The sequence below is a fragment of the Zonotrichia leucophrys genome, chromosome 6 (genome assembly GCF_028769735.1).
Source record: "Zonotrichia leucophrys gambelii isolate GWCS_2022_RI chromosome 6, RI_Zleu_2.0, whole genome shotgun sequence".
Lineage (NCBI taxonomy): Eukaryota > Metazoa > Chordata > Aves > Passeriformes > Passerellidae > Zonotrichia > Zonotrichia leucophrys.
In genome coordinates, this window is record NC_088176.1 from 32365775 (window position 1) to 32391827 (window position 26053).

Consider the following 26053-nt stretch of genomic DNA (forward strand, 5'->3'; position numbering starts at 1 on the left):
TGCTGGGGGGGTTTGTGCCCCCCGGGGGGGGGGGGGGTTCCTTGGTCACCCTAGCACGGGTGGCAGTCCCCATGAGTCATGTGCAAATCAGTGTGACTTTTTTTTTTTCGGGCTTTTGGGGAGACCCCCCGGGGGCGCTCCCAGATTGCAATGGCTGGGCTGAAGACAGCAGGAATTGCAGTCCCCTCTGTGCCCGTGCCCAGCACAGCTGTGAATTCACTGTTCCACTGCCCGGGTCAGGCTGAAAGGGGGGCTGTGGCTGCTCACTGGGGACACCTCCCCCCCAAAGGCCACAGCTGGGGTTTACAGTTTCTCGGTCCCTTTTCCTTTGGGTGCCCCGTTGGCTTATTTTAAAAGCACGGGCTCTCCAGGGGATGTCTTGCTCAGTTACAGTCCCTGGCAATGCGCCGTGATAGCTCTCAGTGGTTTGGGTTGAATTAGTGCTGGAGTGCTGGAAGCAAGAGCTAAAGCTATCAGCTCTTGGTTACAGTGTACTGAAAAAATTTTTTGGGGGAACATGAAAATCAAAATTAGGTTTTGTCTAAAGTTAGAATTTAAAACCCCCTGTCTCTGTTGGAAGTACTAGTAACTCCTGTGGGAAAAATTTGGGATGAAAAAGTTTTTTTTGAGGTATGTTAATGTAAAAATTGTTAGTTTGCATGGTCCCCCTGGGGGTAATAAGTCGGGCTTGTCGGGAGATTTCTGGTGATTTTAAAAATTGCATCTGCTCTAATTTTGTTTGCGATGGGGGGCCCCCTTTCTCTTTTTTGTGACACGGTGGCGCTGTGAGCCCTTGTTAAAGTTCCCGACAGAGGCTTTTCTGTTAGGGTTACATTTGGAGCGACAGCGATCAGTTAATATCTCTTTCTCTTTTTGTATTGGGGAAAGGAATCAGGTTTTTTTTTATTGTTCTCTGCTTCAGAATGTCGTTTTTAAAAAATTTCTTAGGTTTTCTTACAGTTAAAACTTGGCCCCTTTTAATGGGCTCTACCTGTAAAGCAGTGAGGGTTTCCTCACTAGTTTTGGTTTGGTCAATAACTCTTTGGAATTAATTTCCCAGCGGATCTTGGGACTTTGTAAGTTGTTCCCCCAGTGTAGGAGCTTGTATGGTCACGATGTGCTGTGCAGTGCTGAGCTCACCACAAGCTGAGAGCATTCGTGGCACTGTTGGTGGCTGGGCTGGTAAAAGAACCCTTTTACATTTATTGTTTGTATCAGTAAAGGCAAGGCTTTAATTCAAAGAGGATGTGCTGTTTCCTTAGGAGGCTGCTGTTGAACTGCTTGTGCCAAGAGATCTAAAAAGGCAGGAGAAGGTTTAGTTGTGGCTTGTTAAATCAGAGAATCGGCATTTTCATGGGTTCCTGCAGTTGTAGCATTAAATGAGTCTTTCTGGCTGCATTTCTAATATCTCTTATTCCTGGTCTAGAAAGAGATTCGGCTTGGTCTTCAGCTTTATGGTTTGGAGGATCTCTAGCTAATTGACTGATTGTTAGTTGGACATTAGGACTTCTAGCAGAGCTCTCCACTGATCTGTGAAGATGCTTTCACTGTTCCAAGTCCCACAGAATATATTGTGAGTTTGTTAAAATTACAGCTGAAATGTTACAGCAGTCTGAAGGTGTGAGGTGATAAGAATCATATCTACTTCTCACCACGTTACTAAAATACTGGGAGTTTAAGCTGATGTCTTTAAAAGCTTTCCTTAACTTCTCAATATCCTAATGTGCTATAGGCTCCCACCGAGGATTAGCATTATTTTCCTTATATCGAACTGGCACAGCAAGGAGTTTTCTGTATGGTGAATAAAAATCTTTACCTCTTATGAGTTTAGGTCTAATGTCAGCCCAATCAGTCAGTTCCCGTTGTGTGTTCACGGGGCTGGGATGGAACGGGTTAAACTCTTCCTCTGCTCCAGAGTCCGTGCCCTGCTTCATTTCCCTATGGAGGAGTTTGCCAATATCGGGTTTTTCTCTCGTTCCTCTCTTTGCCGGCAGTCAGAGCTCGGGTTTTTGCAGCGTTGGCAGAGCAGCCTCGCTCCTTGAGCTGGGCAGAGCTGCCCTCGCTGCCGGCCGGGCAGGGCTGGAGGATCCCGGGCGGGCCGGGGATGGCAGCGGGGGCTGAGCCGGGAGAGCGGCGGGGGCTGCGGGGCAGCGCCGGGGGCAGCGCGGCTCCGCTCGGGCTTGCGGGGCCTCTGGGCAGGGCTGGAGGGAGGGAGGGCTCGGAGACACGGCTGGGGACGCGCAGGGGCTGCACACAAGATTGGGAAGTGGAAAGCTTTGCAGGTTGTTTAAGTAAGTTAATTATTACCTCATTTGTACGGAGGGGAATACATTTGTGGTTGTATGGTTTTGGTTTATGGTAAAAGTATTGTACAGTTTGAGTTTAACTGGGTCTCAGAGGGAAGGTGAACACAGAAGTATTATTTATAGTTGGAAACTGCTTTTGGACTTAAGACAGTAAATTTTTAGGTTTTGTTTTGAAATATTATAAGAATTAAATTCAAGGATCTTTAAGGCTTTTATAAATGTCTTTGGGTTGCTTGGATATTTTGTGCTTGATTATGTTTTTTAAAGCTTGCTTGATGTTGTGTAATAGGAGATAATGGTTTCTGTTTGAGTTGAGCTGGTGAGGTCGTGGAAGTTTTGAGTGGTTTTTTGTAAACTAAGTCTTTCAGATCTTGTTTCTTTGTAGTAGCAATGAACAAACAATATTTTGAGGTTTTTAACTGCTTGAAAGAGAGCTGAGTTTTTGCTTTCTTTAGAATGGATGTACTGTTTTGGTGGGTTTTTCAGTTTCTAAAGAGACAGGGTAACTCAGAAGCCTATTAAAGGATTTTATTATATTATCAGTCTCAAAAAAGAATGAAACATAACAACCATAAGCCTCAACGTTATCCTTATAAAAGCTATTTCCTAATTGCAGTGCCTTATCAATGTTTTTCAAGCTATTTTCTTTTACCACACAATACTGCTATTACTTCTAACACAGATCACCTCTATTTGTACCTCACATAGTCCTATTTACAATGCATCTATCAGAGCTCTAAATCTCTAAAATATCTACTCTTTCTGTAAAGCATCTTTTTTATATATATATATCTACACTCTGATATACATTTTATATTTTAAAACTTATTTCTAATTCAATCTCTCAACAATAAAATCCCTATTCCATAGCTTTCCTAAGTCAACACACCTGATCTCAATATTTGCATAGAGATACACAAGACTGTGTGAACGTTCTATCAATGTTTAAAGATTCTGCACAAATCCGTTCCTCGCAGCTCCGGAGCAGCCAAAGCTCGGAGCAGCGCCCGAGGGGCAGCGGGGGCGCGGCAGCGGCAGCCGGGTGTGAGCAGGGCAGGGAGAGGCGAGCTCAGGATCCCGGGCACCCGAGCAGGGGGGACAGGGCCCTGCGGCACTGAGGGGTGACACTGAGGGGCCCGTGCAGGGGCTGCTCTCACCAGCACGGGCTCAGCCCACAGCCCCACAGCAGGAGAAGCAGCTCTGGGCTGGGTTGTGGCGGTGGCAGCGAATTCCCTTCCCTATGCAGCAGCTCGGACCATCGACCTCTGAACGCGACAGACAAAGAGCCAGCAGGTGACAGACAGACAGACAGACAGACAGACAGAAAGACAGAAAGACCCTTCTTCACGTCAGGCGCCTGACGCCAAAAGTGGGATTCCGGCTCAGCACGTGTCAGCAGTTCTTCCACCTCTTCCAAGGGCAGTCCAATAGCGCCACGTTCCGGCCACTTTGTGATGATTTCCCGGAGCCGAGGGAGAGCTGGATTTCCCATTGGAGCTCGTTGTGTCATGAGGGCAATGCACTCACTGCAGGCAGCATCGGTGGCAGGATGGATTGCAGAGACTTTTCCTTTGCAGCCCCAGCCCAGCGCTGGCACTGGGGATGGAGAGGCACTGAGGTGACCCTGAGAGGAAGTGCAAGGCACAGGGCGCAGCTGAGGAAGGACAGCGCTGTGCTGGGCTCAGAGGTGAAGCTGGCACTGCCCAGCGTGGAGAAGGTCCTTTGTGCAGCCCCTGTTACAGGGGAGCTTGGGCCTTGCTGCAGAGATACGGCCGCTGACTGGGGCAGTTGTCACTCCTCAATCTCCTCTCAGCCAGGTACGCACACTCGGAATTGCCAAGGACAGGAACCCTGCAGGGAGGAGCAGAGGCAGCGCTGGCTGCCAGGGGAAGCCCTTGTGCCCCTGTGCCCCCAGGCCCTGCCCGGCTCCCCGGCACTCACCGGGAGCTGTAGCTGCTGCCGTCCCCCCAGTGCAGGCGCTCGCCCCGTCTGCGCAGCCCGAGCCAGTAATCGATGTTCCCATGGAGGCGGAAGAGCAAATCCTGCCCAGGAGAGAGGAGTGGGAGCTGCCCCGGCCCCTCGGGGGGACACGTGCCCGGGGCTGCCCCCGCACGCCGGGGCTCCTTCCCTGCAAGGCCCCGGCCCAGGGCTGCAGCCCCGGCCCTACGAGCACCGAGCCCGGCCCAGGAGCGCCCCCAGGCTGCCCTCAGCCACCCCACACCGCCCGCAGCCCCTCACTCACCATGGCATCCTCATCCTTGGCAATGGCCAGGGTGGCATTGAGCTCGGAGCACCGTTCCTGACCCTGCCACCAGGTGCTGTAATCCTGTGAGAAGTAGTAGCAGACCCCCTTGTACCCAACCCACTCAAAAGGACAGCACTGCAAATTTGCAGGTGTGACTGGAACCTGTGGTGCTTCAGGGGGAAGAGGAGAAGCTCTGAGGATTCCCCTGTGCAGGGAGCCCTCTCTGCCCCGAGGGGCTGGGCCCACGCTGCTGCCCCACCCTTACCTGACTGCACAGCCAAGGCCGCCCCCAAAGCCAGCACCAGCACCAGGAGCAGCAGAATCAGCACCGCCGTGCCCACGGGATGGCGCCTGAACCGTTCACCTGGAGCAGGAAAGAGCTGCTGGCTGCCAGAAGCAGAGCCGGCCCCGCAATCTGCTCAGCCCATGGCCAGGGAGCAGAGCAGGGAGCCCTGAGGCAGTGTGGGCCTCCCTCAGCTGGCAGCCAGAGAGCCAAGAGCCTGGCCACAGGCAGGGACACAGCTGTGGGCACAGGCTGCAGCAGGAGAACTGCACAGCCTTGGGGGCAGCCGGGGCTCTTGCTTCCAGCCACGGATGGGGCCCAGCAGAGCACGAGGCCTCTTCCAGACATCGGGAAACAGCCACACACCTGCCAGCCCTGGCCTTGGGAGGGGACACAGACATCTTTTCATAAAAATCCTTTCTTTAGGATTTTTCCCCCTTCTGTGAAGCTGTGGCCTCAGCAACAAAATGTAAACAATGGTTATCTGCTGCTGTGGAATGCAACAGGTGAATCCGTGATTGGTCTCAGGTGGATGTTTGGATTTACTGACCACTCACAGCAGAGCTGGGTCTCACTCTGTGCTCACCACAGACCTTTGTTTATTCATTCCTTTTCTATTCTCAGCTTAGCTAGCTTCTGAGAACTCTCTCTCTATTCCTTTTAGTATAGTCATAATGTAATATATATCATAAAATAATAAATCCAGCCTTCTGAACATGAGGTCAACATTCTCATCTCTCTCTTCACCCTGAAGGCTCTTGCAAGCCCTGTAACAGGAGGGGACGCTGTGCCCACCCTAGAGGGCACAGGGGTGGCCCTGCATTCACCCAGGAACCTTCTCAGATTCCTTCTGTGTTCATTGCCCATTGCTGCTGTGCCCTGGGGAGCCAGGGGCTCCCTCACGCTCCCGTCACTGGTGCAGAATCCATTCTCCACATCTGCACTCACTGCACGCTCACAAGTGGCATCCCCCTGCTTATGCCAAGAGGCTTCTTGGGCCCCAGGCAAGTGTGGAAGCGGGGCTGCTGGTCCCTCCTGGGGATGCTGAGGCTCCTTCTCAACTGCACGAATGGAGCAGAACTCACTCTTCTGCTCACAGGTGGCAACTCTCTGCCTGGATTGAAGAAACCGTACCTTGCTTTGGAGACATCAGGAGCGCTGCTGGCAGATCCTTTGGGAGTTCGGCCTCGGAAACAGCTTTACAGCCGCGCTGACGGCACCCTGAAAGGGACACGAAGAGTGGTCGCTGCTGGTGCCGGCCGTGCGGGGGCTCAGGAGGGCGGTGGCAGCTGTGGCTGCGCTGTCGCCGCTGCCCAGAGGTGCGGCAGCAGGTGCGGAGACAAGCGCAGCCTCCGGCAGCTCTGCGGCGGCCGCAGCCGCGGCCCCTGTGGCTCTGCAGCCGCTGCAGCCCAGCTCCGTGCCGGGCCGGGCGCTGAGAGCGCCTGCGAGCTGCCGGCTGCTGCTGGCCCGGGGCAGCTGCGGCTCGGAGTCCGCCTGCCGAGGGGCAAGAAGCAGCAGCCCCGGGCTGTGTCCATTGTGCCCCGCATGATTCCCTGCCCCGGCGCCTCGGAGCCCGGGCACACCGAGCGCCGGCACGGCCGCTGCGGCTCCCTGCCTGGGCACACGGAGCGGCTCCTGGCACAGAGGGCAGCGCCGAGAAGCCTCGGCCCCGGAGCAGGCTGCATGCGCCGCTTTGTGCCCGCACTCGGCGCCTGCAGCGCTTTGGGCTCTGAGGCACTGCGTTCAAGTTCATGCCGTGCCAGCCCCGAGCCGGGCACGGACACCTCCCGCCCGAGCAGCGGCCCCAGCCCGGTGCCGCACGGGCGGGAAGGGTCCCGGGCACGGAGCAGCCGCCTCCGTCCTAGCGAGAGCAGCCGGGATGAGCCATCGCTGCCGCGGCAGCGGCTCCATGCCGGCCATCCGGGCACGGAGGAGAGCGCGGGCAGCCGCTCCCTCGGCGATCCCAGCGCAGGGGGCACACGGGGGAAGCCGGCACCAGGAACTCGGCAGAACCCCCCGGCCCTCAGCGCGGCCCCCTCCGCCCGCAGCGAGCCCCGAGCTGGGGCAGCACCGACCGCGGTCCCACCTGGGCTGGAGCCGCCTCCGAGCTCCGCCGCCGCCGCTCCCTTCCTGGCCAGATACAGCGGGCACGGCGCAACAGGACAGAGAAAATGTCTGGAGCGAGAGGGATTTTGGCCGTCGTGAGAGAGCAGTGTGTGGGGAGGGCAGCGGGGGGCGAGGAAGAGAGGGGAGGAGGGGAGAAGTCAGATCCCTCCTTTTTCCGAAAAAAAACCGTTGTAAGAAAAAGGGCCCCAGGCCGTTGGAGCTGGGGAAGAAGCGCAGCCCCTGGAAGGCGCTTCTGGGGCTGTCAACAATGAATCAGCGTGGGAATTCTTGGGCTGGGCCGGGCTGGGCCAGGCCAGGTGCTCAGGGCCAGCAAAAGCGCTCTGAGCCTCTGCTCCTGCCCCTGGGCAGGCAACAGAACACAGCAGGAAAGGCTCGAGGATCGGAAAAAGGCCAGGCAGAGATCACTCCTCGGTCACCGGTATAAAGGGACACGACTGGGGGGAATTCTTTGAATTTATTATTACACAAATCATGGCAAGAGAACGAACGATGAAGCAGCAGGGTTCAGCCTCGGAACCAGGACTGTGCCCTCGGCCCCCGGCAGCCGCCCCAGGGGGATAAAGGATCCCCGGGCCGAGCAGCGGCTCTGCCCCAGCACGGGGATGTGTCCGGAGCCCCCGCTCCGGGCCGGGCTCGCAGGGCCGAGCGCGGAGCAGGCGCTGAGCTGCTCCTGGAGCTTCCAGCGCTGCTGGATCCGGCGGGCGCGGCACAGGCTCTGTCAAACACTCCAGCTCCTGAACTTCGGGAAATAACAAGTGGTTTCTAAGAAGTGACTTTGATGTCACTGAGCCGGTGATTATGGATTAATCTCGCACTGGAAAGCAGCCTTCACACTCTACTGCTCTTGGCATCACCCAAAGAGTTTGGAGGCTGCTGCCCAGCGAGTTCCTGAGTTGTATCTTCCTTGTCAATCTCATCTGCCACTTGTTTAATTGCAAATACATAAATAAAGTGCAGGGATCATTGGCCCAGGGTCTCAGCACTTGCATATCTCTTACAAAGAGAGGGAGAAAAGAATGTTTGTCCCAAACCACGGAGTTTAAAAGTTCGTGTTTTCTGCATATATTTTTAAAAGGAAAAGAGAAAAATAACAATTACTGTGCCAGTGGTGCTCCAGCCTATTTATGCTCTGTTCTTTCTCTTCTTGTAGCATCTCTAACGTTACTTTAAAAATAGAAAACAGAACAAACAAACGGGCAAAAATATAAACAAACCAAAAAGAACTCCCACTGAATTCCAGCTGAATGAGAAGCAATCTGGCTGCAGATTGTGTGCAGGCTTGTGGCACTCGACTGCCTGAGTTCCAGTAAGGGAGCTCATCCCCTCTGCACTTCCAAGCCAGATCCCAAAGTCCTGAGCATCAGCTTTCAGCTTTTTGAACACTGAACTGTAAGAAAAGCTGCTGGGGAGGGCCATGCTCCAGGCACATCTGTGCCATTTCATCTCTCCAGCTCTCTCAGCTCAGCTCGGCTCTTTTCCTCTCCTTGCTGGCTTTGGCTCATGCATTTCTTGAGGGGCTCCCCTGCACTGACCAGAGCATGAACAAACAGCTTCTGGCACTGTGGCTCTGTCCTAAATGGACCATTTCCCAAAGGAATTCCCCGGCCTTAATTTCACTTAAAATGGCTTTTAAAGGAACCTGGTTTGATGCCCTCCATTTCTAAACAAGGAGTGCACAACGCTCCTGCACTCCCTGCCAGGGTCATTCTTTGAGCCTTGCAGAAAGGCTTTAAAGCAGCACAGAGCTTGTTAAGCACCAACAACTTCATCCAAAATTCAAATCAATAGCATGGGCAGAGCCTGACTTTAAAACCTATTTTAAAACTGAATTAAAGAGCAGTTGCATTGCCAATTGACAAGATGAGAAAAGTTTCCTTAGCAGTTGTTGAGATGGCAAAATAAGGGAGAGGACGGAGCTAGCAGTGGGGGGAATTGGGGGAAAACCTTCATTTGCCCAGTGGAGTTTTAACCTCGTGGTCACATCTCAAGGACTTGTAGAAACCGTTCTAATCTCAAGAAAGGAAAAGCTTCTTGGATATTTTTCATTTCAGCAGGAGCCTAAGGAAGCCCTCAGCAGCAGGAGATTGGGATAACTGCAAGGCTGGTTTCTGGAGCAGGGAGAGCAGGGTGTGCTCCTCAAAGCCAGACCTTCACCCACAGCAGCCAGAAGGTAGAAAAACAAAGATACAACAAAGCCTTAAGTGGGGAACGGGTTATCAAGGGTTTGTTAAGGAAAGAACAGGGTTGGGAAACAGGACCTGGAACGCGAGAGAGGAAGGAAACAGGGAGGCAGATGCGGCCTCTTCAGATTCGACAAGAGAAGGGAATGCAGGAGAATGGAGGAGGCAAGAAAAGGCTGGCACTAAATTCCAACACAGCCGGCACGGCCGCTGCGGCTCCCTGCCTGGGCACACGGAGCGGCTCCCGGCACAGAGCGCAGCGCCGAGAAGCCTCGGCCCCGGAGCGGGCAGGATGCGCCGCTTTGTGCCCGCACTCGGCGCCTGCAGCGCTTTGGGCTCTGAGGCACTGCGTTCAAGTTCATGCCGTGCCAGCCCCGAGCCGGGCACGGACACCTCCCGCCCGAGCAGCGGCCCCTGAGCCCGCCCTCAGCACCGAGCGGGACACATCCGACCGCGGGTCCCACCTGGGCTGGAGCCGCCCCCGAGCTCCGGGTGCCGCCGCCGCTCCGGTCCCGGTCAGAGCCGCCGCTCCCGGCCGCTGCCGCCGCAGGGCGAAGCCGATCTGGGTGTGGGAGGGATTTTGGCCGTGTTGAGCAAACAGCGCCCGGGGAAGCAGCGAGGGGCGGGGAGGAGAGGAGGCGAGCGAGGGAGCCTGGTCTGGGGTCACAGCAAAGAGAACGCGTTTGGCAGGGAGCCCGAGCAGCTGGAACGCACACTGGGTCATGATAAATACAAAGAGACGTTGTGCAGGGAGCCCGAGCAGACAAGAAGGAACCCGGTCGGCGTCCAAAGCACTCATGGAGTCTTTCCAGGGCACAGCAATCACAGCTTGTGAGTGACCCTTCCAGGGATGGAACTTTGTTAATTATTGTTTGTAAATGGAGATGTGCTGGTTGGAGGCCTCCTGTGGCACAGTGATCACGAAATTACAGTGTTCTCGACATTTGGTGATATCAGGAGGAACATCAATAAAATTTTTACATTGGACTTCCTGCGGTCAGACTTGGGCCTGTTTAGGAGACTTATTCAGAAAGTTCCTTGGGAAGCAGCCCTTAAAAACAAAGGAGTCCAGGAATGGTGGGCATGCTTCATAACAGATCTTGAGGGCACAGGAACAGACTGTCTCTGTGTGCCAAAATATTGAGTCAGAAAGGAAAGCGTACGGCCTGGATGAGCAACGAGGTTTTGTAGGAACTTAAAAATTAAAGGAGGATGTATGATCTTTGGAAGGAGGGTCAGATCTCTCAGGAAGTATTTAAGGAGGCTTGCTAGGGAATGTATGGAAAAAAATAGGGAGGCCCAAACTCAGTTTGAACTTAAATTGACAGCTTTTGTAAAGGATAATAAACATGTGTTTACAAATATATTAATGGTAAAAGGAAGGGTAGGACCAGTTTTTGTTTTCTTTTAGATGCATGAGGGAACTTAGTAACTGCAGATGAGGAGAAGGCAGAGGTCCTCAATGCCTTCTTTGCCTCAGTCTCTAGTGGGCAATATTTTTAAAAGGAATATTTTTCAATATTTTTATTGGTGACATAGATGAGGAAATTGAGTCTTTCATTAGTGAATCTGCAGATGACACTGAGCTGGGAGCTGTGTCCCTCTGTGGGAAGGTAGGAGGGCTCTGCAGAGACCTGGAACTGTTGGATGAATGGGCAGAGTCCAGGAAGATGAAGTTTAATAAGCCCAAGTGCCCAGTGCTGCATTTTGGCCACAATAACCCCTGCCATGCTCTGGGCTGGGAATGGTGTGGCTGGGCAGTGCCCAGGCAGAAAGGGACCTGGGGGTGCTGGTGACAGCCGGCTGAACATGAGCCAGCAGTGTGTCCTGGTGGCCAGGAAGGCCAAGGGCTCCTGGCCTGGATCAGGAATGGTGTGGCCAGCAGGAGCAGGGAGTCTATTAAACATTGACCAAAATACAACAAAAGGACTACATAAGTGTGAAAAATGCCAATCACCTGGTTTTTAAAATTTTGAAAGTTTAATAGTAATAACATGGTTAGAAAAATAGTAATATAATTAGAGTGATAATAATTTGGACAATTTGGACTAGGACAATATGAGACAATAGAAACAAAGAGTTACAGACAGTCCAGGTACCTCTTTCTGGGCAAAATAAGCCCAGAAAAGGACCCACATTAACTGAGGATTAACCCTTAAAAGCAACAGCCTGTTGCATATTCATACACCTCATCCATGATGCATAAATTCCATTCAAACACAGGATTCTGTCTGGGCAGTGTCAGCTTCTGCCTCTGAATCCTGATGGCGTCTTCAGGGCTGAGTGAGGCAGGAAGAACTCAATAATGGAGCAATAAATTCTCTTTCTCTGAAAGATTTGGGTGTCCTGTGGCTGCTATCTCGGTGTGAGTCCTTTTTTAAGAAAAAAAGTATCTCACACAGCATAGTTTCTATTTTAACATGTTAGAACTTAAAACTATATTTAACACATTACTTAAGACAATTAATACAGCATTACTTTCTAACATAACACATAAAATATTCATTTCTATATTTGTGAAAAGCCAATGATAAAATACACAATTTTCACATTAAATGTGTTGTTTTGGAAAGTTATGCTGTATTAATCTCTTTTAAGTAGTGGTGTATTGATCTCTTTTAAGCAGTGCTGTATTAATCTCTTTTAAGTAGTGTGGTAAATATAGTTTTTAGGCTACAGCATAATATTAAAATAGAAACTATGTGATGTAAGATACTTTCTGTAACTAGCTCAAGGAATGGATAAGATAATCAAGAAATTCTTCACATAGAGATAACAGCAAGAACACACCAAGATCCCAAGAGAAGAACTCTTGCCTCATAATTGGGAAAGCTCAGATGAGGGGGAGAGTTGAAATTAAGCAGAAACCCCCTTAGTTTGAAAGGAATTTGATTGTTGTATGAGATTTATGAATATGCAATAGGCTGTTGCTTTTAAGGGTTAATCCTTTGTTAGCAAGGTGTGCTTTTGTGCCAGAATGCAAAAGCACCCGGACATCCCTAATTCTTTGCTTTTTTCTTGTCTTTTATTGTCCTAACTTTGATTGTCCAAATTCTTATTGTCCTAATTTTTATTACAATTTTCATTATTACTAAACTTCTAAAGTTTTAACACAAGTGAATGGTGTTTGTCACAACTACTATTACTTCTAACACCCATCACCTGTATTTTTACCTCACGTGGCCCTGTTTCAGTGCATCTTTCATAGCTCTAATTCTCTAAAGTGTCTGGTTTTTTTGCATGGCCATATTTTGAAACTTATTGAAACAACCTCTCTCTCACCAATGTCACCTCTGTTCCGTGGCCCTCCTAAGTCAGCAGCCTTATCTCAGTGATTGGTCTTATGTATTATTTGTGTATACAGTGAAGTATATAGGGTACTATTACTTATACTGTTATTATAATAATTAATATTTGGAAATTTATTTTGTAACTTTTATTTAGTTAAGGTATAAAGTATTTTTTCTTTAATAGATTGTTTAATTAGGATTTATTGTTTGTTTTTATTTAATTTGTTAAATTTTTCATTTTTGAAGGTGTTTGTGGATGGGCAGAGTGGTTAGATAAGGTTATGTAATATAATCTTTTAAAATTTTTATAATTATGTTCATGTACTAGTAAGGGAAAATTGATGGTGGTTTTGTTTTGTACCAGTTATGTTTAGTAGTACTAATATTTGTTATATTATTAATAATACTGGAAGTAGTATTGATTTTTAAAATTTAATTAATACTCTGGTTTAATTGATTTAATGTTATAGTTGAGGTGAGTTGAGGTAAAAACAAATTTCATCTAACTTGTTTTGTAGGGTTTTAGGGGTAAAACTGTTATTATAGGGGTTTTTTATAATGATGATTTTTTTATGGTTGTTTGGATTTTCTTTTAATATTAGGTGTTATTATAGTGAGTTGCTTGTTATATGGGCTATTTTATATTTTGAGGGAATGTTTTTCTAGGTTTTATTTTTATAAATGAGTTAATATTTTTGGTAATTTCTGTGGAAATTTGTTAAGATTAATAGTTTTATTTTTAGGGGGTACAGGAGTGTCCTGGGGTGACTTTATGACACTCATATCCCCATTTGTCTGTTTAGCCCAGAAATAAGCTCTGCACATTTAAGGCAGGTTCTGAGAGAGAAGGGGCAGAGAAGAAGGCACAGGTTGTTATCACAAACTGCATTCACTCTGCACATTGTGCTCCTGCAGCTCTGCCAGAATCGTGTTAATTTTTACCTCCATGAGGCAGAGAAGTTCCCTGTACTGTGGGTTTTCCTTTTTCTCTGTTCCTGTTTAACCTGCCCTGGACTGAACATCACAAGAGCACCGGCAGCTCACAGCCGTGGCGCACCTGGCAGGGCCTGGCAACAGGGACTGATAAGGGACTGTGAGAGACTGATAAGGGACTGATAAGGGACTGAGTGAACTGAACTACACCCCACAGAGGGGGCTTTCTGAGCTTGTCATCTCTTCACACGGTGAGAGGTTCTGCTGTTTAATATTGTTCAGTTTTTGTGCTGGTAAATGCTTTGCTGGTTAAATGAACAGTTTTTTCCACTTTTATCCAAGGAAATCTTTTTCCCTAAGCAGCTGGGGGTGGGGGAGCATGAATTTGCTCCCTAGAGGAAACTCCTTTAAAGAATTTTCTCCCAAAATTGCCCTAAACCAGGACACTTTGCACCACTTTCTCCCTCCTCCTCCTGTCCCTGCCAGCTCCAGCAAAGCCATTCCCCCACTGGCACCAGCTGCCTCCTGTCCCTCGCTCCCATTTTGCCCACTCTGAACTCCTGGAGCCGCCTGCCTGCGGAGCCGCAGCCGCCGTGGGGCCGGGTAATGGTGCAGGGAATGCTGGCAGGGATTCCTGGGCTGGGCTGGGCCAGGCCAGGTGCCCGGGGCCAGCTCTGAGCCTCTGCTCCTGCCCCTGGGCAGGCAACAGAACACAGCAGGAAAGGCTCGGGGATCGGCAAAGGCCAGGCAGAGATCACTCACCGGTCACTGGTGTAAAGGGACACGACTGGGGGGAATTCTTTGAATTTATTATGACACAAATCATGGCAAGAGAACGAGCGGTAACGCAGCAGGGCTCAGCCTCGGAACCAGGACTGTGCCCTCGGCCCCCGGCAGCCGCCCCAGGGGGATAAAGGATCCCCGGGCCGAGCAGCGGCTCTGCCCCAGCACGGGGATGTGTCCGGAGCCCCCGCTCCGGGCCGGGCTCGCAGGGCCGAGCGCGGAGCAGGCGCTGAGCTGCTCCTGGAGCTTCCAGCGCTGCTGGATCCGGCGGGCGCGGCACAGGCAGGGCCGGGGGCATCGCTCGGTGCCTGGCGGCGTTTGCCGTCCCCAGGGAGAGACTGAGCCCGGCCCGCAGCGCCAGCTCATCCTCACCCTTCTATTGCAATTGCTCCATGGTTAAACCAAGGGGAAACTCCCTCTTGTCGCCAGTTCAAAGCCTTGAGTCAAGGGGAGAACGGAGGTTCCCTCTCGATTTAGATCCCTAAATGATTGTGAAAAATACGGTTTCTTTTCTTAGTAAAATTTAAAAGTTTAATAAAGGACAATAGGAGACAAATATAGTAAAGGAAAACTTACAGTCAGGTGGGTCTTGGCACTCAGCCAAGAGCACACACTGTTTTTGGAAACACTTTTAAAATACTATTTCTTTGCATCATCTCTTCTAGATTTAGACTTTAAAAAACTAGTTTACATGTTTTTAAAAGTGTTTAGCTTGGGTCTTCTTTGGGTCTGCCTTTTTAGAGCATGTGTATTTGTTGGTTGTGCTTTTAGTCTATTCTTATCTTTATTTTTTAGTTATTGGGCTTTTTACAGACAATGAGTGCTGATAGTTGGAATATTAGTTAACAGGTCTTCATCATGTGTTTTTTGGACATTATCCCAAGCAAGCAGGCATTTCAACACAAGCATATTTGTATCAGCTACCTTTAGGTTTTAGTTAACAACAGAAATTAAAATTATATTTCTATAGCAAAGTTATTTTAACACTACACATATAGAATGCATTTTAATATTTGCAAAAAGCCAATACTATCATATGCATCTATAACATGATGCAAAAGGAGAGTCTCCCCTCAGTTTAATCCCGAGTCAAAAGTGAATCAAGAGGGGTTTTCCTTAATTTAGCCCCCTAAAATGAGTGGAAATGCAGTTTCCTTCTCAATTTCCCTCAACGAAGCCCATTCTGGGGGCTTTTGGACATCTTTTTCATCTGTGAAGGTCCCTTCAAATGGAGGGTCCCCCTGGATGGAACTCTTACAGTGGCACATCAAGAGGTTCCTCTCAAGGGAAGCCCTTTCAGACCAGGGACAGCCGTGTTTGCTCAGTTTGAACCTGAAGATGATGAAAATGGGGCTCTTTCCCTCAATTCCAACAGCACCATAAAGTTATTCTCCTTCCATTTCAACATGAAAATCATGGAAAACAGTGATTACCTGCCAAGGGAGGCACCCAAAATGAGGAAAAATGTGTGTTCTCCTGCAATTGAGACCCTTCAAATCGCAGGTGAATGGGAATCCTCCCCAGTACAAACACAATTACAGAAAAGCTTTCTCCTCTCCATTTCAATCCCATTTTTGGGGCACCCGGGAGGGACTGGGGGCACTTCCCCCTCCTCACTGCTCACCCCTGGGGCTGCTGCCCCTCGCACAGTGCTGAGCAGTTCCCTCCCAGTTCCCTGCCAGTTTCCCTCTTCCTGGCAAGCCCCGGCAGGGATGGGGAGAGCACTGGGCAGGAGCTGGGAGCGCTGTTCCTTCCCAGGGCTCCTGATATCCCTGCCAGTGCTCCTTCCTGCTCACTCCCGCTGCTCCCACTCTCCCTCCCAGTTCCCTCCTGGCATTCCCTGTGCTCCCAGTTCCCTCCCAGTGCTCCCAGCGGCAAAGCCCTGGGGGCACAGCGTGCTCTGCTCTTGAAGAGGCGAGACTGGAGCTGTCAGGAGAGCAAACCCGGCTGGGAAACTACACACTGTCACACAGGAACAAAACCCTTAACGAGGATGGGTTTCTCTTGCTGGCACAAGGAGAGAAGCAGAAATCTGACAGGAATATTCTTCATCATTCTGCCCAGGCTCTGTCAAACCCTCCAGCTCCTGCACCTCGGGAAATAACAAGTGGCTTCTAAGCAGTGACTTTGATGTCACTGAGCAGGTTATTATGGATTAATCTCACACTGGAAAGCAGCCTTCACACCCTACTGCTCTTTGCATTATCCAAAGAGTTTGGAGGCTGCCCAGGGAGCTCCTGAGTTATATCTTCGTTGTCAATCTTTTCAGCCCCTTCTTTAATTGTAAAAACATAAATAAAATGCAGGGAGCATTGGCCCAGGGTCTCAGGACTTGCATATCTCTTCTAAAGAAAGGGAAAAAAGAGTGTTTGTCCCAAACAACAGTGTTTAAAAGTTCATGTTATGTACATATATTTTAATAGGGGAAAGAGGAAAAGTGAAATATCAATTACTGTGCCAGTAGTGCTCCAGCCTGTTTCTGTTCTCTTCTTTCAATTCTAGCATCTCTATGATACCAAATAAAACCCCATAACTAAAAGAATATTTAATTCTAGATGAAGGAGAAGCAATCTGGCTGCAGGCTTGTGGCACTCCACTGCCTGGGTTCCACTAAGTGAGCTCATCCCCTCGGCACTTCCAAGACAGATCCCAAAGTCCTGAGCATCAGCTTTCAGCTTTTTGAACACTGAACTGTAAGAAAAGCTGCTGGGGAGGGCCATGCTCCAGGCACATCTGTGCCATTTCATCTCTCCAGCTCTCTCAGCTCAGCTCGGCTCTTTTCCTCTCCTTGCTGGCTTTGGCTCATGCATTTCTTGAGGGGCTGCCCTGCACTGACCAGAGCATGAACTGAGCATCAGACAAACAGCTTCTGGCACTGTGGCTCTGTCCTAAATGGAACATTTCCCAAAGGAATTCCAGGGCCTCCATTTCACTTAAAATGCCTTTTAAAGGAACCTGGTTTGGTGCACTCCATTTCTAAACAAGGAGAGCACAACACTCCTGCACTCCCTGCCGGGGTCATTCTTTGAGCCTTGAAGAAAGGCTTCAAAGCAGCACAGAGCTTGTTAGGCACCCACAACTTCATCCGAAATTTAAGTCAATAGCATGGGCAGAGCCTGACTTTAAAACCTATTTTAAAACTGAATTAAAAAACAGTTGCATTGCCAATTGACAGGATGAGAAAGGTTTCCTTAGCAGTTGTTGAGATGGCAAAGTAAGTGAGAGGATGGAGCATGGAGTGGGGGAAAGGAGGGGAAAACTTTCATTTGCACGGTCGGTTTCTAATCATTGTGCTCACACCCCAAGGACTTGCAGAAGCCATTCTTATATCAAGAAAGGGAAAGGTTCCTGAGTATTTTTCATTTCAGCAAGTGCCCTCAGCAGCAGGAGATGGGAGTAATTTCCAGGAATCAGACATTTTATTGTGTATGACAAACACTGGGGATGTCTAAGGACCATTTGTGGGTTTGATGAGATTATTTTGCAATTGTTCATGTATTAATTTTTTTATAGTATTTAGTTTTTTCTCTGCTGGAGGCTCCTGACTCCCTTAGACAGGGCTGTTATTTTTGATGATAACTTTGGAGTGGTCGGTGCTGTAGAACTGGCTTATAAATTGCAACAAAGTTATTTAATGTATAGCTTTAGAAAGTTAGTATGAATAGATCTCTGTTCTTTGTCTCTGATGAACAAGTCTTTGTTTTAACTACCATTACGTGTGTTTCAAATGATTAGATAGAATTCTTGTCAATATGTTTTGCTCTGTGTGTGATTAGCTGAAATCTAAGCCGAGATAGTTTTATACTGTGCTATAATGTAACACCCCCTTAGCATTTCCCGTTGTAAACATCCTGTCTCCATTGTCCTAACAATGTACTGAGACTGATGTGCTGAATAAATAGCTGATGTCACCAGTCCAGATTGCCCCGTCCTGTTCGATTGTAAATAAGTGCCCTAGCAGGAGCTGCTGTGGCTCTCATTAAAAACTCCCTTCTGTTTCTGTTCTGTACTGGGCCAGCGAGTCTCCCTTCTCTGCTGGGATGGGTTTGTGCCCCACGAGGGGCCGGGTGATCCTTGGCTCACCCTCAGCACTGGTGGCAGTCCCCATGAGCTCACTGTGCACACACAGTGGGACTGTTCTGGCTCTTGGGAGAGCCCCCATGGGCGCTCCCAGATTGGAATGGCTGGGCTGAAGCACAGCAGGAATTGCAGTGCCCTCTGTGCCCGTGCCCAGCACAGCTGTGACATTCACTGTTCCACTGCCCTGGCTCAGGCTGCAAGGGGGCTGTGGCTGCTCACTGGGGACACCTCCCACCCAAAGGCCACCAGCTGTGGGCTACAGCTGTCGGTGCTCTTCCTTGGTGCACAGTTGGCTTAGTTAAAAGCACAGGCTCTCCATGGATGCCTTGCTCAGTTACAGTCCCTGGCAATGCAGCTGTGATAGCTCTGAGTGGTTTGGGTTGAATTAGTGCTGGAGTGCTGGAAGCAAGAGCTAAAGCTATCAGCTCTTGGTTACAGTGTACTGAAATAATAGTTGGGAACACTGAAAATCTAAGAATTATGGTTTTGTCTCAGCTTAGAATTTAAAAGCCCTGTCTCTGTTGTGAAGTACTAGTAACTCCTGTGGGCATAAATTGATGACAAAAGTTTGTTTAGAGGAATGTTAATGTAGAAATTGTTAGTTTGCATCGTGCCCCTGGGGGTAATAAGTCGGGGTTGCTCGGGAGATTTCTGGTGATTTTACAAATTGCATCTGCTCTAAGTTTGTTTGCGATGGAGCCGCCGTTCTTTGTTTTGTGACACGGTGGCGCTGTGAGCCCTTGTTGAAGTTCCCGACAGAGGCTTTTCTGTTATGTTACATTTGGAGCGACAGCGATCAGTATAATATCTCTTTCTCTTTTTGTACTGAGGGTAAGAATCAGGTGATTTTGTATTGTTCTCTGCTTCAGAACTGTCGTTTTTAAAAATTACTTAGGTTTTCTTACAGTTAAAACATGGCTCTTTAATGGGCTCTACCTGTAAAGCAGTGAGGGTTTCTTCAATAGTTTTGGTTTGAGCCTCAATAACTCTTTGGAATTTATTTCCCAGCGAATCTTGGGACTTTGTAAGTTGTTCCCCCAGAGCAGGAGCTTGTATGGTCATGTTGTGCTGTGGAGTGCTGAGCTCACCACAAGCTGAGAGCATTCGTGGCACTGTTGGTGGATGGGCTGGTAAAAGAACCCTTTTACATTTATTGTTTGTATCAGTAAAGGCAAGGCTTTAATTCAAAGAGGATGTGCTGTTTCCTTAGGAGGCTGCTGTTGAACTGCTTGTGCCAAGAGATCTAAAAAGGCAGGAGAAGGTTTAGTTGTGGCTTGTTAAATCAGAGAATCGGCATTTTCATGGGTTCCTGCAGTTGTAGCATTAAATGAGTCTTTCTGGCTGCATTTCTAATATCTCTTATTCCTGGTCTAGAAAGAGATTCGGCTTGGTCTTCAGCTTTATGGTTTGGAGGATCTCTAGCTAATTGACTGATTGTTAGTTGGACATTAAGACTTCTAGCAGAGCTCTCCACTGATCTGTGAAGATGCTTTCACTGTTCCAAGTCCCACAGAATATATTATGAGTTTGTTAAAATTACAGCTGAAATGTTACAGCAGTCTGAAGGTGTGAGGTGATAAGAATCATATCTACTTCTCACCACGTTACTAAAATACTGGGAGTTTAAGCTGATGTCTTTAAAAGCTTTCCTTAACTTCTCAATATCCTAATGTGCTATAGGCTCCCACCGAGGATTAGCATTATTTTCCTTATATCGAACTGGCACAGCAAGGAGTTTTCTGTATGGTGAATAAAAATCTTTACCTCTTATGAGTTTAGGTCTAATGTCAGCCAAATCAGTCAGTTCCCGTTGTGTGTTCACGGGGCTGGGATGGAACGGGTTAAACTCTTCCTCTGCTCCAGAGTCCGTGCCCTGCTTCATTTCCCTGTGGAGGAGTTTGCCAATCGCGGGGTTTTCTCTCGTTGCTCTCTTTGCCGGCAGCCAGAGCTCGGGTTTTTGCAGCGTTGGCAGAGCAGCCTCGCTCCTTGAGCTGGGCAGAGCTGCCCTCGCTGCCGGCCGGGCAGGGCTGGAGGATCCCGGGCGGGCCGGGGATGGCAGCGGGGCTGAGCCGGGAGAGCGGCGGGGGCTGCGGGGCAGCGCCGGGGGCAGCGCGGCTGCGCTCGGGCTTGCGGGGCCTCTGGGCAGGGCTGGAGGGAGGGAGGGCTCGGAGACACGGCTGGGGACGCGCAGGGGCTGCACACAAGAGTGGGGAAGTGGAAAGCTTTGCAGGTTGTTCAAATAAATTAATTATTACATCCGTTGAGCGGAGGGAATACATTTGTGTTTGTATCGACTTGGTTTGTGGTAAAAGTATTGTATAGTTTGAATTTAACTGGGTCTCAGAGGGAAGATGAATACGGAAGTATTATTTAGAGTTAGAAATTGCTTTCGAACCTAAGATAGTAAACTTTTCAGGTTTTGTTTGAAATATCATAGGAATTAGATTAGAGCGTTAAGGCATTTATCAATGTCTTTTGGTTGCTTGGATATTTTGTGCTGGATTATGTTTTTTAAAAGCTTGCTTGATGTTATGTAACAGGAAATAATATTGGTTTCTGTTTGAGTTGAGCTAGTGAGGTCAGTGGAGGTTTTGAGTGGTTTTTTTGTAAACTAATTCTTTCAGATCTTGTTTCTTTGTAGTAGCAATGAACAAACAAATTTTGAGGTTTTAATGCTTGAAAGATAGCTGAGTTATTGTTTTCTTTAGAATGGATGTACTGTTTTGTTGGTTTTTTTAGTTTCTATAGAGACGGGGTAACTCAAAAGTCTATTAAAAGATTTTATTATATTATCAGTCTCAAAAAAGAATGAAACATAAGAACCATAAGCCTCAACGTTGTCCTTATAAAAGCTATTTCCTAATTGCAGTACCTTATCAATGTTTTTCAAGCTATTTTCTTTTACCACACAATACTGCTATTACTTCTTACACGAATCACTTGGATTTGTACCTCACATACTCCTATTTACAATGCATCTATCAGAGCTCTAAATCTCTAAAATATCTACTCTTTTTCTGAACCATCTTTTATGTATATATATATCTACACTCTGATATACTCTTTTTGTATTTTAAAACTTATTTCTAATTCAATCTCTCAACAATAAAATCCCTATTCCATAGCTTTCCTAAGTCAACACACCTGATCTCAATATTTGCATACAGATATACAAGACCGTGTGATCAATTTTTACAGATTCTGTACAAATCCGTTCCTCGCAGCTCCGGAGCAGCCAAAGCTCGGAGCAGCGCCCGAGGGGCAGCGGGGGCGCGGCAGCGGCAGCCGGGTGTGAGCAGGGCAGGGAGAGGCGAGCTCAGGATCCCGGGCACCCGAGCAGGGGGGACAGGGCCCTGCGGCACTGAGGGGTGACACTGAGGGGCCCGTGCAGGGGCTGCTCTCACCAGCACAGGCTCAGCCCACAGCCCCACAGCAGGAGAAGCAGCTCTGGGCTGGGTTGTGGCGGTGGCACCGAATTCCCTTCCCTATGCAGCAGCTCCGACCGTCCTCCTCCAAAGGCGACACAGATAAAGAGCCAGCAGCTGACAGACAGATAGACAGACAGACAGAAAGACCCTTCTTCACAGTCAGGTGCCTGATGCCAAAAGTGGGATTCCTCCTCAGCACGTGTCAGCGGTTCTTCCTCCTCTTCCAAGGACAGTCCAATAGTGCCACGTTCCGGCCACTTTGTGATGATTTCCCGGAGCCGAGGGAGATCTGGATTTCCCATTGGAGCTCGTTGTGTCATGAGGGCAATGCACTCACTGCAGGCAGCATCGGTGGCAGGATGGATTGCAGAGACTTTTCCTTTGCAGCCCCAGCCCAGCGCTGGCACTGGGGATGGAGAGGCACTGAGGTGACCCTGAGAGGAAGTGCAAGGCACAGGGCGCAGCTGAGGAAGGACAGCGCTGTGCTGGGCTCAGAGGTGAAGCTGGCACTGCCCAGCGTGGAGAAGGTCCTTTGTGCAGCCCCTGTTACAGGGGAGCTTGGGCCTTGCTGCAGAGATACGGCCGCTCATGGGAGCAGTTGTCACTCTTGAATCTCCTCTCAACCAGGTACACACACTCGGAATTGCCAAGGACAGGAACCCTGCAGGGAGGAGCAGAGGCAGCGCTGGCTGCCAGGGGAAGCCCTTGTGCCCCTGTGCCCCCAGGCCCTGCCCGGCTCCCCGGCACTCACCGGGAGCTGTAGCTGCTGCCGTCCCCCCACTGCAGGCGCTCGCCCCGTCTGCGCAGCCCGAGCCAGTAATCGATGTTCCCATGGAGGCGGAAGAGCAAATCCTGCCCAGGAGAGAGGAGTGGGAGCTGCCCCGGCCCCTCGGCGGGACACGTGCCCGGGGCTGCCCCCGCACGCCGGGGCTCCTTCCCTGCAAGGCCCCGGCCCAGGGCTGCAGCCCCGGCCCTACGAGCACCGAGCCCGGCCCAGGAGCGCCCCCAGGCTGCCCTCAGCCACCCCACACCGCCCGCAGCCCCTCACTCACCATGGCCTCCTCATCCTTGGCAATGGCCAGGGAGGCATTGAGCTTGGAGCACTGTTCCTGACCCTGCTCCCACGTGCTGTAATCCAGTGAGAAGTTGTAGCAGACCCCATTGTAGCCCACCCAGCCATGGGGACAGCCCAGAACCAACAGCGGAGTCGCAGGTGTGACTGGAACCTGTGGTGCTGCAGGAGGAAGAGGAGAAGGTCTGAGGATTCCCCTGTGCAGGGAGCAGGGAGCCCGCTCTGCCCCGAGGGGCTGGGCCCAGGCTGCTGCCCCTCCCTTACCTGCCAGCACAGCCAAGGCCGCCCCCAAAGCCAGCACCAGCACCAGGAGCAGCAGAATCAGCACTGCCGTGCCCACGGGATGGCACCTGAACCGTTCACCTGGAGCAGGAAAGAGCTGCTGGCTGCCAGAAGCAGAGCCGGCCCTGCAATCTGCTCAGCCCACGGCCAGGGAGCAGAGCAGGGAGCCCTGAGGCAGTGTGGGCCTCCCTCAGCTGGCAGCCAGAGAGCCAAGAGCCTGGCCACAGGCAGGGACACAGCTGTGGCCACAGGCAGGGACACAGCTGTGGGCACAGGCTGCAGCAGGAGAACTGCACAGCCTTGGGGGCAGCTGGGGCTCTTGCTTCCAGCCACGGATGGGGCCCAGCAGAGCACAAGGCCTCTTCCAGACATCGGGAAACAGCCACACACCTGCCAGCCCTGGCCTTGGGAGGGGACACGGGCCCCTGTCTAGAGGCCACAGGGGTGGCCCTGTACTCACCCAGGAGTCTTCTGAGGTTCCTTTTGTGTTCATTGCCCGTTGCTGCTGTGCCCTGGGGAGCCAGGGGCTCCCTCACGCTCCCGTCACTGGTGCAGAATCCATTCTCCACATCTGCACTCACTGCACGCTCACAAGTGGCATCCCCCTGCTTATGCCAAGAGGCTTCTTGGGCCCCAGGCAAGTGTGGAACCGCGGCTGCTGGTCCCTCCTGGAGATGCTGGGGCTCATTCGCAACTCTACTCATGGAGCAGAATTCACTCTTCTCCTGCTCACAGGCAGCATCTCTCTGCCCAGAACAAACAGCACCTTGCTGCAGAGATATCAGGAGTGCTGCTGGCAGATCCTTTGGGAGCTCGGTCTCGGAAACAGCTTCACAGCCGCGCTGATGGCACCCTGAAAGGGACACGAAGAGAGGTCGCTGCTGGTGCCGGCCGTGCGGGGGCTCAGGAGGGCGGTGGCAGCTGTGGCTGCGCTGTCCCCGCTGCCCAGAAGTGCGGTAGCAGGGCGCTTTGCGCCCGCACCCGGCGCCTGCAGCGCTTTGGGCTCTGAGGCACTGCGTTCAAGTTCATGCCGTGCCAGCCCCGAGCCGGGCACGGACACCTCCCGCCCGAGCAGCGGCCCCAGCCCGGTGCCGCACGGGCGGGAAGGGTCCCGCCCCAGAGCAGCCGCCTCCGTCCTAGCGAGAGCAGCCGGGATGAGCCATCGCTGCCGCGGCAGCGGCTCCATGCCGGCCATCCGGGCAAGGAGGAGAGCGCGGGCAGCCGCTCCCTCGGCTGCGATCCCAGCGCAGGGGGCACACGGGGGAAGCCGGCACCAGGAACTCGCCAGAACCCCCCGGCCCTCACCGCGGCCCCCTCCGCCCGCAGCGAGCCCCGAGCTGGGGCAGCACCGACCGCGGTCCCACCTGGGCTGGAGCCGCCGCCTCGCTGGGCCCCGGTGCCGCCGCCGCTCCGAGGTCCGTCACGACTTCGCCACCCGCCGCCGCCGCTCCGGTCCCGTCCTGGTCACACCCACCGGCCCGGCACGGCCGGAGTCAGGTTCCGCTGTGGAGGAAGTAGTGGTGGTATATGTTAAAGGGCACCAAAAAAAGGATGACTCAAGAGATGCATGGGAACAATTTAGCCGATTTAGGAGCTCGTTTTGCCCAATCAGCGTTGAAAGCAGCGAGGGTCCTGCCTTCACCCGCGGTGCTGTGATGGCCGTGCCGAGCCGAGCCCCGGCCGGTGGCGATGGCCGGGCCGTGCAGCGCAGGGGGAGAGCGGGGGGCGCGGCCCCCAGAGGGGGAGACCGCCAGGAGCAGCTTCCCCGGGGGCTGAGGTTCTTCTGCAGGTCCTCCGGCGTGGGTCCCTTTTCCTTAGAGCGGGGTTTTCGCACAGGATTCCCAGCGGCCGTCCCCTCCCACCGCGCCTTTGCAGCCCAGGCAGATAAAAGTGTATTCCAGTTCTCGACGATATCCACCTGGTTTGGATTTGCACGGGAGGTATTTAAAAAAGCGACGCAAAAGTTTTAGCTACTAAAAGCTGTACAGCTTCTGAGACAGTAAAGAAGAAATTAAATCCCAAACAAGAGAGATAAAGAGATGCCTTAATCTTAAAGCTAAAATCCTCTGATAAAACTATGGAAAAAAGACTTTGTACTCGATAACGCTTAAAAGTATAGAGAGATAGAATTCTACTGAAGATCAAACAAAAGACTGCACAGCAAAGCAAACAAATATGAAAGTTACTGTAATCCCATAAAAAATTGAAACAGAGAGAAGAGTAATAAAATTCTGTGCCTCCAAGAAAAAAAAAATATCTCTGTTCCCAGAGATAAAAAATAATTCCAAAAATATATATTAAAAACCTTAACCTTTAAACAACACATCTTTGAAACAAGACCCCATAAGTTAAAATAGCCTGTAAGCAAGCTGTAAAAAAAAGCTTGTAAAAAGTTTTAATATTGGTTCCATCATGTGAATTCATCCATACGTATAACAGACACTGTTCATAAGATATAATCACCATATTTATAACTGGCTTTTCATGAACTCTGACATATCTTTGTGAGATTATCTACAAGACATGGTGTCACTTTGGGCTCTCTCTGTTTTGCTCTCCAGCTGCAGGTGCATCTCTTTGAACAGGCTGTCTGCAGCCGTTCCCTGCACTGCCTGCTCAGCCTCGAGTCCCTTCCCTTGTTCCAGCAGGGTTGCTGTGCCCTGACCCAGGGCTGTCTCATGGTTTTCCTGTGTTTCAGAGTTCCAGGATGAGATCTCTGGGCTCTGTCGAAAGCCTCATCTGAGCTGAGGTCCTGTGGTCTTTCCGACCCTTTTGTGGAAAGGCTTCACAATTACAAGGTTGCCCAAGCGGCTGCTATTCATAAAAAATTAAGAACCACCAAAACTTAGTTTTTCTTTCCTAGTGGAAAAGTATCAATAGCATTAACAACAGAGATTCTCTCCCTAAGGAAGCTGAAAAAACCCTATTTTAAAACAGTAAACTAACTAAAATTTTAAGTTTTGTTTATTACATTAACAGTAAAAAGTCATAAGAGGAAATAAGTGTTCTAAAAGTTTATTCTAACTTATTACTCTCTCTTTTAC

The 26053-nt window shown here is 50.4% G+C and overlaps 2 protein-coding genes across 3 annotated transcripts in view; both read right to left on the minus strand.

The window, feature by feature from the left end:
• LOC135449760 (C-type lectin domain family 2 member D-like) overlaps positions 1 to 7069 on the minus strand; it is an 87422-nt gene extending 80353 nt beyond the window's left edge. Inside the window, exon 1 of the mRNA XM_064717083.1 lies at positions 6921 to 7069. The gene's annotated coding sequence lies outside the window, so the exon portion shown is untranslated. The remainder of the gene's footprint in view (positions 1 to 6920) is intronic.
• The window catches only part of LOC135449761 (C-type lectin domain family 2 member D-like), a 28822-nt gene extending 3799 nt beyond the window's left edge, over positions 1 to 25023 (minus strand). The window contains exons 1-7 of one of the 2 annotated variants that reach the window (XM_064717084.1): positions 24585 to 25023; positions 24374 to 24469; positions 23470 to 23862; positions 22992 to 23090; positions 22708 to 22889; positions 22407 to 22507; positions 21778 to 22316 (exon numbers count right to left, since the gene is read on the minus strand). In XM_064717084.1, coding sequence (XP_064573154.1) covers positions 22202 to 22316; positions 22407 to 22507; positions 22708 to 22889; positions 22992 to 23090; positions 23470 to 23713 — 741 coding nt within the window. In that variant the 5' untranslated portion in view covers positions 23714 to 23862; positions 24374 to 24469; positions 24585 to 25023 and the 3' untranslated portion in view covers positions 21778 to 22201. Of the gene's footprint in view, positions 1 to 4816; positions 4916 to 21777; positions 22317 to 22406; positions 22508 to 22707; positions 22890 to 22991; positions 23091 to 23469; positions 23863 to 24373; positions 24470 to 24584 lie in introns of those variants that run through there. The other variant, XM_064717085.1, reaches the window with a different exon arrangement.
• Positions 25024 to 26053: the final 1030 nt, after the last annotated feature.